General features: G+C 43.4%; 1 protein-coding gene across 3 annotated transcripts in view; it reads left to right on the forward strand.

The window, feature by feature from the left end:
• The window catches only part of LOC126263034 (sialin-like), a 276,453-nt gene that overhangs the window by 226,144 nt on the left and 30,576 nt on the right, over positions 1-19,733 (forward strand). For 2 of the 3 annotated variants that reach the window (XM_049960003.1, XM_049960002.1), the window contains one exon: positions 13,420-13,562. The exons of the other annotated variant lie outside the window; for it this stretch is intronic. In XM_049960003.1, coding sequence (XP_049815960.1) covers positions 13,420-13,562 — 143 coding nt within the window. The remainder of the gene's footprint in view (positions 1-13,419; positions 13,563-19,733) is intronic. 3 annotated transcript variants of the gene reach the window in all.

Here is a 19,733-nt window from a genome sequence, read left to right on the forward strand (position 1 = left end):
AAGAGGTTGCACCAGATGTGGAGGTCAGTGGTCGGAACTCTGTGGTTCTCAATTTCCTCCAGGGCATCCAGGATTTGCATAAATGCTCTCATGCAATCAATCTTGTTGATAACCATTGTGCTGGAGAGGTCATCGCTGTAGCTTCATAGGAGGGGCCTGGGTTAGCAGTTGGGGATTGTCTTTATGTTGAGCACCCAGTAGTCGTAGCAGTGGTGCCAAATCTCATCCTTTTTTGGGACCATGTGCAGGGCAGAGGACCGTGGACTTTTCGAGGTGCAGAAAACACCGGTGTTGATTGTTGCCTCGATCTCAGCCTGAATGGCTTTTCACTTGTCTGGAGGGAGACAGTGGGCATGGAAGAAAACCGGAGGGTCCAATGCTGTTGCTGTGTATTGCACTGTGTCATGGTGCACCACCTAGGAGGTGCGGGAAGGATGGGTGAGGAGATGGAATTCCACAATGAGACTGACAAAAGGGCCAGTATAGGACAGCTGTTTAAAGGTGACGTGAGTGGCTATGCAGGATTGGCAGGGGTGTGACAGTTGGATGTACCGTTAACAATGCAGCAATTTACCAGGTTAAGGAGTAGGCCATAATAGGAAATGAATTCGGCACCAAGCTTAGGGTCCATGACATCAGCAGTGGTGAAAGTCCACAGGAAATCTCTACCCAAGGCCTAGGTCGACAGGTCGGGTGTGGGAGAAGTAGGTGGCGATGACTGAGCCATTAGCTTCAGTGGGGAGTAGGGAGGGACAGTGGCTGGAACAGGGAAAGATAGATGGGTTAGATCCGGTATCAACTAGGTATGCCATGGGCAAGGAAGGGCTGCCAGCAGTGAACAGTGACAGTTGGGTAGAGGCACGGCCTCTCTGGAGTGTAGAAGGGGTGGTTTGTACGACAGGGGTGGTTCTCCCTGTGACCTTTGCAGGTTTTGACGAAGGCCTGAAACCCAGCCATTTGCTCTTGCAGGTTGAGTGAGTGTTGGTTGGGGATGGAGAGGGTGCAGGGGGGGGGGGGGGGGTTATGGGATTTCTGTGATCAGCTGGGGCCTTACTTGAAGGGCACTGTATGTTGGTTTTGTTGTTTGGCCATGCCATTACATCCATAGTTAGTGCTCCATATGTAGAAATGTCAGAGTGAGAGTGTCATGTTGATGCACTCAAATCATTGTAAAGGGGTGCTGGCTTGGCAAGGGAAAGAAGAGTGCAATCAGTGGCAAAGTGATGTGGACAAGCAGGGATACTGGGGTGAGGGAAGGGAGGGAGAGGTGGCAGCAAGTTGTGGCTTGTAGCCTGGGCTGGAGTGTTACATCAGTAGCAACATGAAGTGGGTGATCAGTGACACAGAAAGGGGGAGGGTGGGGGAAGGCCAGACATAACATGTAGCTTGTCTGGAGCACAATATGGAAGTGGCAGCTTCATCTGCATTGGTTAACGGTACTCAGCGTGCATCAGCAAACAAGGCTTGCCTGGGCTGTGTGGAACATGCCAGGAAGTGGGGGTACACAGAGTGTGTTAGCATGTCTGGACTGTTTGTCAGAGTCACCAGTGTGGTAATTTGTTTACTGTTCATTTGTATTGGGAGAGACTGTCATGTAAGCTGATTGCTGAAGGGTAGGCAAGTCCAGAATGGAGGGAGAGAAAACAATTGAAATGGATTGCCATACAAACAGTCATTTATTGGAACAATACCTATCTACTACAGGGAGACTATACAACAAATTCACTTACAGGAATGCACCCACAGCTGTATGTCAGCAGGAGATAATACAAAATGCAGATGACGCCACATGTCAACAATCATCCAGCTACTGTGTCTGGACCAGATACATCTCACCACTAATGAGCCGAAATGAGGCATACATAAAAATTCACTCTGTCAGGAACAGGAGCAAAATCCAGAGATTGCATGGGATATTATATGCATTTGACTATCCATTCACACAAAGGGGCACTAATGCAGACAATGTTAATTCCCATGTGTGTAGGAAGGCAACCTGTGCAAAGTTATATGAAGGCGCGCAAGCACACTTGCGTGGGTGTGCACATTACACTGTTTAGCAAGCCTCAGAGGGTGCCAGACTACTGTCTTTGCTAATATTAATGTTGATAGTAACTGAGAAGTGAAGCCCAGTTCCACACCCAGAATAATTGTCTGGGTAAGGGTCCATAGGTGCCTGGCGGTTTAAAAGAGGTAGCCACACTTGTTCTCAGTGATAATGCAAATAGCCTGCAATCCTGGAGCTGTTTAGTCACACAAGACTGACTTACCAGTATGTGGTCTTCTGAATACTTTTACCCCTATCTTGGAGTACTGTATGACAAGCTATTAAGTTCCTCTGTAATGGAATTGCACATTGCACAAAATACTCAGTTACAATGTCCAATGTGCTGCTCACTTGGCGTCCACTCGAAGTGTCTGTCATAAGCTTAAAGCTTCTGGCCACACTACTGCCTGGAATATCCTACCTACTGCAAAGAGTACCTACCCCCATGAACCATGGACCTTGCCTTTTGAGTAGTTGCAGAGGCAACAGTTTGGATGATTGGCTGATCTGGCCTTGCAACACTAACCAAAACGGCCATGCTGTGCTGGTACTGTGAATGGCTGAAAGGAAAGGGAAACTACAGCCGTAATTGCTCCCGAGGGCATGCAGCTTTACTGTATGGTTAAATGATGATGGCGTCCTCTTGGGTAAAATATTCCGGAGGTAAAATAGTCCCCCATTCAGACCTCCGGGCGGGGACTACTCAAGAGGACGTCGTTATCAGGAGAAAGAAAACTGGCGTTCTACGGATCGAAGCGTGGAATGTCAGATCCCTTAATCGGGCAGGTAGGTTAGAAAATTTAAAAAGGGAAATGGATAGGTTTAAGTTAGATATAGTGGGAATTAGTGAAGTTTGGTGGCAAGAGGAACAAGACTTTTGCCGGCTGCAGTGGTCTAGCGGTTCAGGCGCTCAGTCCGGAACCGCACAACTGCTACGGTCGCAGGTTCGAATCCTGCCTCGGGCATGGATGTGTGTGATGTCCTTAGGTTAGTTAGGTTTAAGTAGCTCTAAGTTCTAGGGGACTGATGACCACAGATGTTAAGTCCCATAGTGCTCAGAGCCATTTGAACCATTTGCACAAGACTTTTGGTCAGGTGAATACAGGGTTATAAATACAAAATCAAATAGGGGTAATGCAGGAGTAGGTTTAATAATGAATAAAAAAAAATAGGAGTCCAGGTAAGCTACTACCAACAGCATAGTGAACGCATTATTGTGGCCAAGATAGTCACGAAGCCCATGCCTACTACAGTAGTACAAGTTTATATGCCAACTAGCTCTGCAGATGATGAAGAAATTGATGAAATGTATGATGAGATAAAAGAAATTATTCAGGTAGTGAAGGGAGACAAAAATTTAATAGTCATGGGTGACTGGAATTCGAGAGTAGGAAAAGGGAGAGAAGGAAACATAGTGGGTGAATATGGATTGGGGGAGAGAAATGAAAGAGGAAGCCGCCTGGTAGAATTTTGGACAGAGCATAATTTAATCATAGCTAACACTTGGTTCAAGAATCATAAAAGAAGGTTGTATACATGGAAGAATCCTGGAGATACTAGAAGGTATCAGATAGATTATACAATGGTAAGACAGAGATTTAGGAACCAGGTTTTAAATTGTAAGACATTTCCGGGGGCAGATGTGGACTCTAACCACAGTCTATTGGTTATGAACTGTAGATTAAAACTGAAGAAACTGCAAAAAGGTGGGAATTTAAGGAGATGGGACCTGGATAAATTGACTAAACCAGAGGTTGTACAGAATTTCAGGGAGAGCATAAGGGAACAATTGACAGGAATGGGGGAAAGAAGTACAGTAGAAGAAGAATGGGTAGCTCTGAGGGATCAAATAGTGAAGGCAGCAGAGGATCAAATAGGTAAAAAGACGAGGGCTAGTAGAAACCCTTAGGTAACAGAAGAAATATTGAATTTAATTGATGAAAGGAGAAAATATAAAAACGCAGTAAATGAAGCAGACAAAAAGGAATACAAACGTCTCAAAAATGAGATCGACAGGAAGTGCAAAATGGCTAAGCAGGGATGGCTAGAGGACAAATGTAAGGATGTAGAGGCTTATCTCACGAGGGGTAAGATAGATACTGCCTACAGGAAAATTAAAGAGACCTTTGGAGCAAAGAGAGTCTCTTGTATGAATATCAAGAGCTCAGATGGAAACCCAGTTCTATGCAAAGAAGGGAAAGCAGAAAGGTGGAAGGAGTATATAGAGGGTCTATACAAGGGCAATGTACTTGAGAACAATATTATGGAAATGGAAGAGGATGTAGATGAAGATGAAATAGGAGATACAATACTGCATGAAGAGTTTGACAGAGCACTGAAAGACCTGAGTCGAAACAAGGCCCTGGGAGTAGACAACATTCCATTGGAACTACTGACGGCCTTGGGAGAGCCAGTCCTGACAAAACTCTACCATCTGATGAACAAGATGTATGAGACAGGCGAAATACCCTCAGACTTCAAGAAGAATATACTAATTCCAATCCCAAAGAAAGCTGGTGTTGACAGATGTGAAAATTACCGAACTATCAGTTTAGTAAGTCACAGCTGCAAAACACTAACGTGAATTCTTTCCAGACAAATGGAAATACTGGTAGAAGCCGTCCTCAGGGAAGATCAGTTTGGATTCCATAGAAATGTTGGAACACATGAGGCAATACTGACACTACGACTTATCTTAGAAGAAAGATTAAGAAAAGGCAAACCTACAGTTCTAGCAATTGTAGACTTAGAGAAAGCTTTTGACAATGTTGACTGGACTACTCTCTTTCAAATTCTAAAGGTGGCGGGGTAAAATCAGGGAGCAAAAGGCTATTTACAATTTGTACAGAAACCAGATGGCAGTTATAAGAGTCGAGGGGCATGAAAGGGAAGCAGCGGTTGGGAAGGGAGTGAGACAGGGTTGTAGTCTGTCCCCGATGTTATTCAATCTGTATATTGAGCAAGCAGTAAAGGAAACAAAAGAAAAATTCGGAGTAGGTATTAAAGTCAATGGAGAAGAAATAAAAACATTGAGGTTCGCCGATGACATTGTAATTCTGTCAGAGACAGCAAAGGACTTGGAAGAGCAGTTGAACGGAATGGACAGTGTCTTGAAAGGAGGATATAAGATGAACATCAACAAAAGCAAAACGAGGATAATGGAATGTAGTTGAATTAACTCGGGTGATGCTGAGGGAATTAGATTAGGAAATGAGACACTTGAAGTAGTAAAGGAGCTTTGCTATTTGGGGAGCAAAATAACTGATGATGGTCGAAGTAGAGAGGATATAAAATGTAGACTGGCAATGGCAAGGAAAGCGTTTCTGAAGAAGAGAAATTCATTAACATCGAGTATAGATTTAAGTGTCAGGAAGTTGTTTCTGCAAGTATTTGTATGGAGTGTAGCCATGTATGGAAGTGAAACATGGACGATAAATAGTTTGGACAAGAAGATGTAAGGTAACAGGGGATAATATGGAACTCTTTCAAGTAATTTAAAATTTAAAGCACAGCAGCAGAGATAATATGCCTGGCAAAATAGACCGGAAAATACTTGTTTTGTGTTTTGATAGGCGTTGTAGTTCCGTTGCATAGTGTTTTGGTTTTCTTTTAATTGCAACGAATTATATAAGTGTGGTGATAATTTGTAAAATTATATAATGTATTTAGATTTAAGTATTTGAATATTATAAAATATTGTAAACGATGGTGGCCATGTTTAGCGATTATTTTGACTACTGTGGTGTCATGTGACCCGACTCAGTACTGTGGATATGAGCGGGAAAATCGGGGTCTTTTGTCGTTGGCCGTTGTGGTGGCGAGTTGGGAGCGGCAAAGTGCCGTGAGTGCAAGCATGGACGGCAGGGTATGCGAAGGAACAAAGTGAAAGTGTGTGGCTGTGAGACAAACAGTATACGAATTGCACAGATTATAATTTGTGAACTTAAAAATGCATGGCCATAACGTTAAAGTGTTTCTTTTGAATAAATAAGTTTCAATCTGAACGTGTATAGTTCAATTCACTGCTGTTCAAAAGCCAGCCAATATCTAAAGGGGCGCAAATGCAACCATTTACTACCAACCCAGCAGTTGTTCGAGTGCGTTAAATGCCTTGTCCATGTCTGGTGTCCATGGTGCCTGGCGGGTGCCAGAAGTTTGTGGGCCAGTGAGAGCATCTGTGAGAGGAGCCTGCACCGCAGAAGCGGCTGGCAAATGTTTCCGGTGTTAATTAACTGTTCCGATGAACCTGCGTAATTCCCTATAGGTCTGAGGGCGTAGATTCTCGAGAACAGGCTTGATCTTGTCCTGTGGTGGTGTCAGACCGTCCGATGACACAACATAACTTAGGAATGTGACGGATGACTGGTGCAATTGAGTCTTTTTATTGTTCAGTTCAATACCAGCGGCTGCTAAAATATCTGTCACGACTTGAACACGGTCCTCACTCTGTTCCAAAGTAGAAGCAAAAACCAATATGTCATCCATGTATACGAAACAAAAGTCTAGATGGGATAAAGTTTGATTGATGAAACGCTGCCACGTTTGGGGGGCGTTTTTCAACCCAGACGGCATAAATTTGTATTGGAACAGCCCGAATGGAATGGGTATGGCAGTCTTTTCAATATCCTCCGGAGCCATAGGAATCTGATGAAATGCGTGCTTACAGTCCAAAACAGAGAAGTACTTTGCACCTGCGAGCGCACGATTGAAGTCTGCAATGTGTGGGACCGGATATTTATCAGTGATGGTGTGGGCATTTAAACGGCTATAGTCTCCGACCATACGCCAAGTACCGTCTTTCTTTTGGTCAAACAGGATAGGACTAGCCCAGCAACCGGAAGAACGTTCAATTATTCCCTTTTGTAATAGACCATCCAATTGTTCTTTTGCAATTTTCATAAATTCCAGCTCGAGGCGGCGTGGCGTTGTGATATGGGCGGCCCATCGGTTAGACGTAACTGATGAACTGTGCTATTAGTGACTACTGCAATACGTGGCGCGGCATGACAGTCAGATGTCCGTGAAGCAGAGCAGGCAGTGGTGCACAGGCAAAGCTGTGGCGCTGAGGGCACAGAAGTACAGGTGTGCCAACCGCTCGTAGGCTGCGTAAATACCGCACGCGTGTTAACATGGGTAAGGTTGGTACACTGATTCTGGGTAGCGGGCCATGCCGCTACAAGCACTGTAGGCACGAGTGGGCGTGGCCAAACAGCAGATGGCCGTAGTTCATTGCCACCAGCTTGGCAAGTTAATTGTCCATTTGGAACGCAAGGAGCATGAGCACTCGGGCATACACTATTATTACAAAAGGGGGTGCTGACACAGTTTACAGAGTTCACAACATTGTCATTAACGTGCGTGGGCACGGGAACACCAGATTGGCGTGGACTGACGTTGTATGTAGCTGACGAGTCGTCTGCTTGTAGTGCCACGAGGCGTTGTTGTGTGGAAGCCAACTCGTGGTGTATGTTGCGGAGATGCAGCAGCATTTCCGTACGTTACATCCGCAACTTCGAAGACTTGGCGCACTCCACTAGCCACTTGTTTGTCCAATATTGCAGCTCCAAGGATAGGTTTACACACTTCTTAGCACAGCACACATGTTTGGTGTTAGCCGAACTGTCACTTGGCGCAGCGAAAGGGATGTGTTTGTTAGGGGGGGGGGGGGTAAAACACAGTATTTTGCACAAAATCTAGTGACAACTGATAGTGCTTGAGGAAATCAATTCCCAGAATAGGTTCTTCAATTGTTGACACTAGAAACGTCCACTCCAGCTTGCACTCGGGCACAAGTTTCACTGTATACAAAGTGGAACCCGAACACTGTAGGGTAGACAAGTTCACTGCACGAAGTACTGTTTTGTGTGGTTGCACTTTATTGGTTGCTAGGCGAACCGGCAGCATAGAGACGTCTGCACCAGTACTACCAGAAAACATACTCCTGATCGTAAATTGCGAACATAGACTCGACCACACTTACTGTTGTTGTCCGAAACGGAGTGCAACGTGGGATGGTGCCCGTTGTTTACATCGCAGGAGGTGGCACCGTAGCCTACCTGCGGTTGGAGTTTGTGTAAGAACACGGTGACTGGCATTTGCGAGCTTGCTCCCCGAATCTCGCATGGAAGAAACGGTAAGGTTCGGCGGGCCTGTGCTCCTGTGGGTAGTTGCTAGGTGACGGAATATGTGCCCCAGAGTCTTCCACAGAGGCCAAAGCACTGTCGTTGCGGGGAGTTGAAGGTGCAGGCAGGGCGGCTAGTTTAACAAACTTGTTATTAGCAGCACCAGACAAGGGCGTGATGTCAGAAAGCGTCTTAGTGCGGTCACGTCCAGAATGCAGTGCCCGGAGCTCACGTTGCCTGGCGGAGTATGCTTTGTCGGCAGCGCGTAAACGTTCATTTACTGGCCTATCTTCATACGCAGAGATTGCAGTCTGGACAGGCACAGGCAGCTTTCCAGTCCAGATTTCTGCGAGCATGTCATCAGGCATAACTTGCTCATCGACGAGAAGACGGATGCAACGCCACAGCTGGGACGGAGACCTGCCGCCGAGACGCTCTTCGTAGATGAGCTGTCGCATATTTTCTCTCCTGGTTTTAGAGACATGCTCCAGTATCGTCTGTTTCACCACAGCATACTTCCCTGCTAGGGGGGGTGTTTTGACCAGATCATAAATTAAATCGGCGCGGTCGTGAAGATGGTTCATGAGGAAGGCGAAGCGTGCGTATTCGTCCAAAGCACAGACATTTAATGTTTGCTCAACCAGGTTAAACCAGAACTCCGGGTGAGCGGGTTTGAAGTCTGGTAGTTTCGGCAAATTCGGCACTGCAGTCACTGAGGAGGCGCGCCTATTACTTCAGACGGAAGTAGAGCATGCAGAAGATAGCGAGTCCAAATTATTGGCGTCCCGTAATGCGGGAATCGCGAAATTCACTTGACGCCGGGGGTGGGGGGCGGATGAGAAGCGACGGACGCTCGAACGGTGTGAGGATCGTAGTCAAAATGTGCATTCTCATTGACGTGGTAGCTCGGAGAGAAGCCACAAGTACGTAAGTACGCTGGTGAATGTCCATTATGCACACAGTATTCACTCGACCGTGAGTGGTGGGGCTGGTTGTAGATGTCAGAGTAATTACTGTCCAGCACAGAATTGTTGACTTGATTAGAAGCAGCACAAGGATCCCACACATGTCCACTAGCATGCACACTTGGTGTGATATTTGCTGTTTGGCGAGCATTGAACACTTGTTGACTAGCCAGCACGGAAGGATACACACGTGGCAGGAACTGATTCGAGTTTGAATTTACTACTGGATTTTCCAAAGTAGCAAAACCTCGCTCGACGCCACGAACTGTACTGAATTGTGCATTCAACACATGAGTAGGAATGTTCCAACCAACACTCTGTGGAGAACACGTGGGAAGGTTTAGGCTAACAAAGCCAGAGTCCACGACCGTTGGCGGTTGGAAGAAACTGGCGGAACTCGATGAATTCCACTGCATGTTCTCGCTGAAGGATTCCGAAGATTCTTGCAGCATGTCCACTATGACGGCAGGAGTGCTGGAGAGATGTTGCTGAAATCCGGGCAGCGGTGAGTGCTGAAAGGCCATTGTCTGGAGCTGAACAAAGGCCCTCGTGATCGCGGAGAAACCCGACGCGGTAGGCGCATAAATAACCTTCGTGCAGTAACTCGGACGTGTATTACACAAAAAATGGGGTCACCCGCGAGGGAATATTGAATAGTTGTAGGTAAACATCTAGAATTCTCTCAGATACAGATTTATTCACACTTAGCTTCTACACAGATACAAGTCTGGAGGCTAACTGCCGTTAGCGTCCAACATCCTGCCCAAAGCCCTCTCTTCAAAGATAGCACACTTACGCACTGAACAAATACCGATATTTATGGCGCTCTACGCCACAATACCATGGACCCTTTGAGATAACGGGTCGTCCACACCCTAATGCATATAGGTTGGTATATCCAGTGTCCAAAAAGCCATTTGGACTGAGAAACGTAACGGAGTTTAAAAAATATGTGGTAAAAGAATAAAGGTTAAGGAAGTGGGATTCCCATGTACGCTATTGTTGAGTTAAAAAAAAATTATTGGGGGCTATGTATACGTGTATTTATAATTGGAGTATTATTTGTGTTACTGTGTATGTTGCGATGCCATTGTTGGTGGTCAACAAACTTCATTATACTGTATGTATTTGCAATAAGGGAATCTGTTGTCCAATGGATTTGCACAACTGGTGTGGGTGTGATAGAAGCCTTGTTGAAAGTCATATGGGAACTGAAACCTACTGTACATATAGTCTATTTCTGTATAAATATGTGGAGAATATAGGAGGGAGGAAATCTGCAAATAGTTTGTTAAAAAAAGTAGTTGAGATTTTATTAAAATTTCTAATGTATCTGTGGTACCTGGAGTTGATACTGGTGCGTGGGGGTAGGATTGTTGCTGGGACAGTCATGTAGGGCAATCACTAAATATGCAAATCGTAGAGGCATATGGGAAATAATTAACTTGCTTATTATAAAATGTTCATGAGGGAACTGAGGGAAAGAACACTAATGGCTAAGTGGATGCTTGTAAAAGTTTATGACCTTGGTGAGTTTGTTTGCCATTTATGATTGAATCTAGATAGCCATGGAAATGTCATAAAAGAATGGGTTTCAAGATATTGCCAAATATTATGTGAAAATTTATATAGGAATTCATTTAAAAAAATTGAGTGTATTTATGTACAGTGATATAGCTGTATGGATGCTTAAAAAAATATAAGAATCTGCATCTGGGAATAAATTCTCTTGGTGCAGGGGGTAGAAGTGTTGGAGCTCCTGATCTGGGAACATTTGAAGGGTGAAATAGAATATATTTAACTATGCCATGTTTGTGTTTGATTTGTGTGTATGTTTGTCATTTGTACCAACCTCAATAAGAACTGATCAGTGAAAACAGGATGTTCCAGGGAGGATTTGGATAGCCTGATTCCTGGGAAATGTGGGTCTGCATGTCTAGGCAAGATTTATGAGGATTTGATTAAATTTTGATAGGATGGCTTGGCTAATGAGAGGAAGCACAGTGCTGCTGGCTGACAAGTTTGGAAAGACTGTATTCCAATGCATAAACCTGTGAACACAAGGATCTGGTTACAACAACTTCGTGCAACTTACAGAAACAACTGTGTAAAAAGTGGAAGTGTTAATGTGCAGTGAGTGTGCAACCTACATATAGACTAACATGGGCATTTATTTTGCCTGCCCAATCAGACTCAGTAGGAGACTATCTAATTGTATATTTGAGTTGGATACATTGTTGGATTATGTATGTATGTTTTCTGATGACAGTACTTACACTGATTAACTCACCACTATAACACTGTTCTACATGTTTTGGTGCCATTATAGTTCTAATTAAAATGTTTAATATATAAAGTAATATGGGTTCACTCCATTTGGTGCTACTTCATGTTGCCATTACTAAGGTAATGTCTCCATGAAGTGGGGGTATGTAAGGTAACAGGGGATAATATGGAACTCTTTCAAGTAATTTAAAATTTAAAGCACAGCAGCAGAGATAATATGCTGGGCAAAATAGACCAGAAAATACTTGTTTTGTGTTTTGATGGGCGTTGTAGTTCCGTTGCATAGTGTTTTGGTTTTCTTTTAATTGCAACGAATTACATAAGTGTGGTGATAATTTGTAAAATTATATAATGTACTTAGATTTAAGTATTTAAATATTGTAAATGATTGTGGCCATGTTTAGCGATTATTTTGACTACTATGGTGTCATGTGACGCGACTCAGTACTGTGGATATGAGCGGGAAAGTCGGGGTCTTTTGTCGTTGGCCGTTGTGGTGGCGAGTTGGGAGTGGCAAAGTGCCGCGAGTGCAAGTATGGACGCCAGTGTATGCGAAGGAACAAAGTGAAAGTGTGTGGGTGTGAGACAAACAGTGTACGAATTACACCGATAACAATTTGTGAACTTAAAAATGCATGGCCATAACGCTAAAGTGTTTCTTTTGAATAAATAAGGTTCAATCTGAATGTGTATAGTTCAATTCACTGCTGTTCAAAAGCCAGCCAATATCTAAAGGGGCGCAAATGCAACCGTTTACTACCAACCCCCTTTGCAGATGAGCCACGTGAAAAATAGGTAGTAAACGAGCCCGAGTTCAGTTGCAAAGAGAATAGAAGCTTTCGAAATGTGGTGCTACAGAAGAATTCTGAAGATTAGATGGGTAGATCACATAACTATTGAGGAGGTATTGAATAGAATTGGGGAGAAGAGGAGTTTGTGGCACAACTTGACAAGAAGAAGGGACCAGTTGGTAGGACACGTTCCTTGGCACCAAGGGATCACAAATTTAGCATTGGAGGTCAGTGTGGAGGGTGAAAATCGTAGTGGGAGACCAAGAGACTAAGCAGATTCAGAAGGATGTAGGTTGCAGTAAGTACTGGGAGATGAAGAAGCTTGCACAGGATAGAGTAGCATGGAGAGATGCATCAAACCAGTCTCAGGACTGAAGACAACAAAAACAACAACAACAACTGCAAAGAGTTGGCCACAGAGTGAATCTATGCTACTCTAGGGTGCTTACTACAAATGAACAGTTTGCTGCATGCCCACTCATCGGCCACTGTAGTGCTTCATTGTCTGCAAGGGCAGACAACTGGTAGATGCAAACGCAATGTGTAGCATATCACCAGTATCATATATCATTACCCATAATGATTTTTCCAGAAAAGAATTGTCTGCATTTTTATTTCAATCAAGCTGTGGCAGTTATTGATGCATCATTGTTTTTGTTCAGTTTTGTGCACACTTTTCTCTTCTTCAAAACATTCTGAAGAATGTCTTGGACACTTCATTTTGACATGTTCAATTCATTGCACTATCATGATTTGTGACACAACACTGACACACACTGACAGCTGCTCACAATTGACAAGTCAAGTGCACATCTGTTGTTTACAGCTGTTAGTTCGGGCTGTCACTGTAGTTACTGCACTGGCATTAGTTATATGTGAGGAGTAAAATCAGTTCTCAAAACTTTGTGGACAGATGGTATACAGCCACGTGGTTGTTAGCTCATCTTTTATCACATGGAGTTAATTGTCAGTGTTAAAATGCCTGAAGGTGGAAGAGGATTAGTCCACCAATACTGGAGCACTTAATAAAGGACATTTATGCACTAAATAAAATTAATAAACTTCCTTCATCTTTGCAGTCAGCATATTTGATTATACTGTTCAAATTTGAAATTATAAAACTTTACAATCTGAAGTCATTTTAGAATCCCCATGTTATATAAATCAAATGGTGAAAAGTAATAATTCTTTGGACTGCACATTGCTAGGTGCGGAAGACATTCTGCTGCGGGTCCTTCATTGTGCAAGCAGTGTTCATGATGGTAGTGGCATATGTGATGACGCCTGTTGCTGCAGTTGCCTCACTCACCACTAGTGTTGGGATTGGTGCCTTCGCCTACTCTAGCTTCTTGTGAGTTTGCAGCACAATTTTTGATAGACTCCTGGTGATGAACTCAAGAAATTTTTGTACCTGTAAATATGCTTAAGTCTTATAAACTCTAGTCATATTTACATAATAACTGCAGAAAATTGTGACACTTGATTTAGTGTGTTTATGTAGAGAGAAAAAAATCATTAATGTCGGTTCACCCGTTTCCATTTTTTGTTTCAGTGTTGTTTCAGAAGGAGAATTCACTTGAGAAAAGATTATAAAAATTATAGGGAGAAAGAATCTTATTTAAATCCTTCAGGGTGTGCTGCAACATCATCTTATAAATATTTAAAAGGTGTTACTGTAATACTAAAATGATGTTTTGGCCATATTGCAGCAGCTTTCCCTGAACAATAAACTGATTTAGATGAAGGATGAGTGCTTCTTTACATTGAATTTTTATGGTGTTAGAAGATCTTGAGAATTAATTTTTCAAGTTTCTGTTGGCACAGCAGTACCACTACTAGTTGTAGAAGGGAGAGAGGTTGTATATGGCAGACTGTTTGTGTGTTACATGCCTTGCAGGTAGTTGGTAACCCACTGCAAATCAGCACCAAGCTCATGTTTTTTCCTGCTGTTACTCACAAAAAATTAATGCTGGTTCTGCATGTGCTGTGTGCTCAGCTGGCCATTGCTACTCAGCTATCACTCTTGGCCCATCAAACCAGGATCATGACAGCCAGAATGAAAATTTCATCCAGATATTGCAGACAACAGTGTGAGCAGAACTGAATGTGACTTAAAACAGTTTGCTCAAAATATTGCACAAGAATGACTACTACTATCAGGAGAAAGGGAGGAATTGTGAGTTCTTGTTGCCACTGCATCTGTTAATAATATTTACAATGCCACACAAAGTAAGTTTATGACAAATATAACCATACCAGTTATATGTCAGATGATATTCATTTCTGAAGGATGGTAACTGTCCCTTCTGTTAACTTACTGGGGAAGAGAGACTTAATCTCACATGGGTGCATGGAGAATGCAGAGCTGACTAAGTTCCATCAGCACCTTAACAGTCTGCATAAGAATATTAGTTTGTACAGAAATGAGAAACTAATGGTGTTATTCATTCATAGACAAAGAGTTCCAGTTAACATCAGTGACAAATCAGAACAAAAGGTTCAAAGCAAACCAGCCCATACCAACAGTCCCTACATGCTGAATACCTTCACCACCCAGCTCAGAAATGCTTCATTCTATGTATGCTGACAGCCTACATTCACCACATTAGCAGTTCAAATAAAGTCAAACAAGAACATCTTAAATAAAAGAAAAAGAGTCTTGGGAGTAGAAACCATAACATAGGGGTTGTCTGGAAAGTAATGTGTAGCTCCTTTTACCCTGCCCCCCACCTCCCCCCCCCCCCATGCCCCCACCCCTCACCCACCACCCTCCCATAAAATAGATGTAATAACTTAAAATTCTTTGAAGTATGACCTTTTTGCATCAATACATTTTTGCTAGCATGATTTCTGTGCACATAAGCTTTCCAGAACTCCTCAGTCGGGATGCTCTTCAGGGAAACCATTGAAGTAGCTTGCACATTGTCCACCAACTCAAGATGCTTTCTTTTGAGACCCCTTTGTAGCCAAGGAAACAAAGAAAAGTCTGCCAGGGCCAGGTTGTGCCTGTATGGCAGCAGCAGCACCATTGTCATACCAATATTTATCAGGTAAACCATGACAACAATGGCAGTGTGAGCCAGCTCATTGTCTTGGTGCAGTTTCCACAATGTGGGGAACTCCTTTCAGATGCAGGTGACCCTGTCATTCAGTCTCTATGCAGTTTCCACAATGTGCGGAACTCCTTTCAGATGATGGTGACCCTGTGACACGACCTTGTGTAAATTTGAGCATTGTCAGTGTGACCAGGGGGTATGAACCCATTGTACATTATCCCCTTTGCATTAAAAAAAAAAAGCGATGAGCACTGACTTCACCTGGGACTTGCTCATGCGAGCCTTATTCTGGCATTATGACATCATGTGCCATTCCACACTCTACTTCTCTGACTGTGGATCATGTTGAAAGCCCCATGACTCGTCCCAAGTGATCACACTGTCCAGGAAATTGGGATCATCTTCACAGAGTTGCTAGAGTTCTTCACACACTTCCACTCGGTATTGCTTTTGCAATCGGTCAAAACTCTGGGCACAAATTTTATGCAAATCTTCCGCATGGTCAAGTCTTCCAATACAATCTCATGAGCAACCATTTTTGGCAAGTCCATGAAGTGAACACTTATTATCTGGCACACATGAGTCACAAGCCATCCATCTGTGATGTTGATGGGAATTCTGCATGGGCCTCATCAATTACCTCCTCTCGACCTTCTCTAAACACCTTGTGCCACCTGTTTGACTGCAGTCTGGAAAGGCATTCATCCCTGAAGGCTTCTTTAAGCATTCCAAAAGTTTCCAGCAGCATCTTGTTGAGCTTCAGGCAAAACTCTATCATATGGCACTGCTCGAAAGTTTTCTTCATCATAAGTTTGACACAACTACTACATAGAGGTTCACAGAAGAAGCACCCTTACCCTCCAAGAACACAGAGGCAATTAAGTGACCTATCACTGGAAAGCTCTAAGGGTCCCTCCCACCCTCCACAACTGGTCTGACCACTCTATGACATATAGTCGCATAAAAAAAAGAAAGCAATGCATTACTTTCCAGATACACCTTGTATTTATAGGTATGGGACAGCTGCTCATCATTTTCAGGTGTGACTGTGGCTAGCTGATGTGGCTTGCCAGTTTATACACTGATTTGCTAGAAAAGCACAGGTGCCAAGAGGCAGGACCAAATGTCATCACAGAAATATTGACATCTTGATCCTCTTACTGGAGGACTCAGCATGTGCAGCACAGAAAAGCCCAGCTGCAATCCTTGCAATCCTTGACCAACAATCAATGCCATAGCGTCACCAGTGCTGGTTCCCATGCTTTACTGAACAGGAATCTTGTGTCTCTGTTGTGTGTAGCTGAAAGATATTGCTCTCTCTGTATTTTATGCCATGTCTTGTATGAAGACAGTGTTGTGCGACAGCATATTTTTCTGACAGACCTAACTTGCTACGACATCTGTGTTCATTGCATCTGTCTTTAACAGTGTGACACATCTGGCCAATGAATAATTTCCCATACTGACACAGTAACTTGCACATTCCTGGTCTCCTTAGACTTAGCTTGATACACCACATCAGGTCTGTCAAAAAATCTGTTGTAACTAATCTGTTGACATTCTGGCCAGAGCTGCTGGATATAGCAACCATGTGTGCGTAAGATGTACTTGCTTGTGTGAAAGCCTGTGCGCATTTTCTCTTCTGAAGAAGGCTTTGGCCAGAAACTCAGCATGTAACAGTCTTTTTGTTTTGCCTGTCTTCAAATCAGCATGTCATCTTTACAGTGTGTGGCAATCTATCCTTTTCCTGATACTGTTGTTTGTTATGATACAGAATATGACATGAACTACAAACAGAACAATATCTTCTCATCTATCTCCACATACTGGGACTCTGTCATTAAATAAGCAGTTGAAGTACGTATAATTAATGGTATAATTAAAAGAGAGACTAGGTTTCAGCTCAGCAAAGTGTGGGAACCAGCACTGGTGACACTAAGGCATCGTCGATCACATACAAACAAATTCACTGAGATGGGAGATCAAAGCGAGAACAGCTAAGCAAGGCACCAAACCCTTGCCTATGTGTGTACACTGGGGTCCACAGCTTGCTACCAGGACTTCTTGCACCACGCATGCAGGATCTGTGGTTTGTTTCTCTGCCAAGTTCCTCTGGATGTCAACAACACCTGCAGTGACATTGTAGCCCTGCCTCTTGGCACCTGCACTTTTCTAGTGAACCAGCATGTAATTAATGAGCCACAACAGCTAGCTGCAGTCCCACCTGAAGATGGCGAGCAACTGCATCATGTGTATTTTCCAATATATCATCTGGCACAGTGGCCAAGAACCTTTCAAACAATTATGAGGAAGGTAATAAAAAGTGCCAAAATGCTGGAAAATGACAAATACATAAGGAACACAGCCAATAAAATGAGAGCTTTTTGGAATATAACAAAATTAAATTTAATAACATACTGATGAATGACACTTCAGAAACTATCAACAAACTGAAGGATGTAGCTAATGTTTTCAATAGTTATTCTGTTAATGTAGTGGAAAACATCACTGAGCATAATTTCACTTATAAACACCATACACCTGACATCAAAAATTGAGCATGCAGATAACACAATATTTCTCTTGCCGACAAATATACTGGAAGTACAACAAGAAATCAAGTTCATAACATCAAAACACTCATTAAAATAGACAATATACCAGATTTTGTTATAAAAGATGTGCAGACACATTCTTTGAACCACTGATTTATTTTGTAAATCAGTTTTCAACTGGCAACATTTCAACATTCTTAAAAATTGCTAAAGTGAAACAACTTCACAAGAAAAGGAAGCCAAGAAGGGCTGTCAAACTACAGCTCTGTCTCTCTGCTGTCTGTATTATCAACAGTTGTAGACAAACTTTTTTTGTAAAACACTGTCTATTTTGTTAAATAAATATAAAATACTAATAACAATAATATGAAACAGGATGGATTGCTAATAATCAAATAGAGTATGCATTAAGCGGCAGTCATGCACATTCAAAGCATATTTAAAAGTGGACTGAGCTTGGACATAATCTTTCCTCAGAGGTATAATAATACACACACACACACAACTCATACAAACATGGCTACATCTCCACAAGCTATATCCAGGTGCTAAGGCTGACGGTTGTGAGCAGTGATTTTGGCTGGTGTGGGCAGTGGGGAGGTCAGAAGAGGCAGGGCTCAGGGAGGGGGAGAGACAGCAGGGTGGGAATGGGGGAAGGTGTGGTAGTGCTGCATGTGGAAATGTGCAGCAATGTGCTGGCCACAGAATGGTGAGCTTCTAGGTTAGCATTAGAAGAGCTGTACTTGCAGGAGCAGGAAGGGGAGAAGCAGAGAGAAGGAAAGGACTGTGCAGATGCACTTTAGGAATAGAAGGTGTGTTTGGGGCTGAGAGGGGGCAGGGAATGAGAAAGGCAGGTAGAGGTCAGGCACTAGCAAACATTGAGCCCAGCAAGGTTACAGGATTGATGGATAGGTCACAGGGAGTAATTCAGAAAAGCTGATGTTAGTGGGAAGAACCCAGATGGCGCCTCCTGTGAAGCAGTCAGTGAAGTCAGGCACATCATGTTACATATCAGCTCAACAACTAGGCAGTCCAGCTGTCTCTTGGTCATAATTTGTTGATGACCATTCATGTGGACAGAAAGCTTGTTAGTGGACATGCCCTTGTAGAAAGCTGCACAGTGTTTGAAGCTAAGTTGGAAGACAACATGGCTGCTTGCACAGGTGACCCTGTGTTTGATGAGGTAGGAGGTGCCTGTCACAAGACTGAAGAAGGGTGGTCATGTAAGTGTGTATAGGATAGGTCTTGCATCTTGATATGTCACAGGGACATAAGCTGTGGAGCAAGGGGTTATGAGCAAGTTGTGATAAGGATAGACAGGGAAATTGCATAGGTTACATGGGCAGCAGAATACCTCTGTGAGAGGGGAGATAGTGGGGAGGATATTCCTCATTCCTGGGCCCTAGAGAGGATATTCTTCATTCCAGGGCCCTACAGGAAGAAGTTGAAACCCTGGCGGAGTACACGATTCAGTTGCTCCAGTCTTGGCTACTGAGTCATAGATGATGCTCCTTTCTGGCTAGTCAGCGAGTATGTGGGAGATGGTAGGTGACTGGTGAGACAAGGTGTGGGTTATCTGTTTCTGTATGAGGTGGGAAGGTTATTTTTGGTCTGTGAAGGCCCCAACAAGACACTTAGCATATTTGCAGTGGGACTGCTCGTCTTTGCAGATGAGATGACCATGGTTAGGCTGTTTTGAAGGGACTTCTTGATGTGAAATGGATGGCAGCTGTCAAAATGGAGGTATTATAGGTGGTTGGTAGAAACTGATGGTGCCATCCATCAAGCAAGGTAGCTTGTTGCACTGTGCAATGCCAGATGCAGTGAATGGTGGAGATGGTGTTGGGATTCTGGCGGAACGTGGATAGGGTGCCCTCACCCTCAGTCCAGATCATGAAGATGTCATCAGTT

The sequence above is a fragment of the Schistocerca nitens genome, chromosome 6 (assembly GCF_023898315.1).
Source record: "Schistocerca nitens isolate TAMUIC-IGC-003100 chromosome 6, iqSchNite1.1, whole genome shotgun sequence".
NCBI lineage: Eukaryota > Metazoa > Arthropoda > Insecta > Orthoptera > Acrididae > Schistocerca > Schistocerca nitens.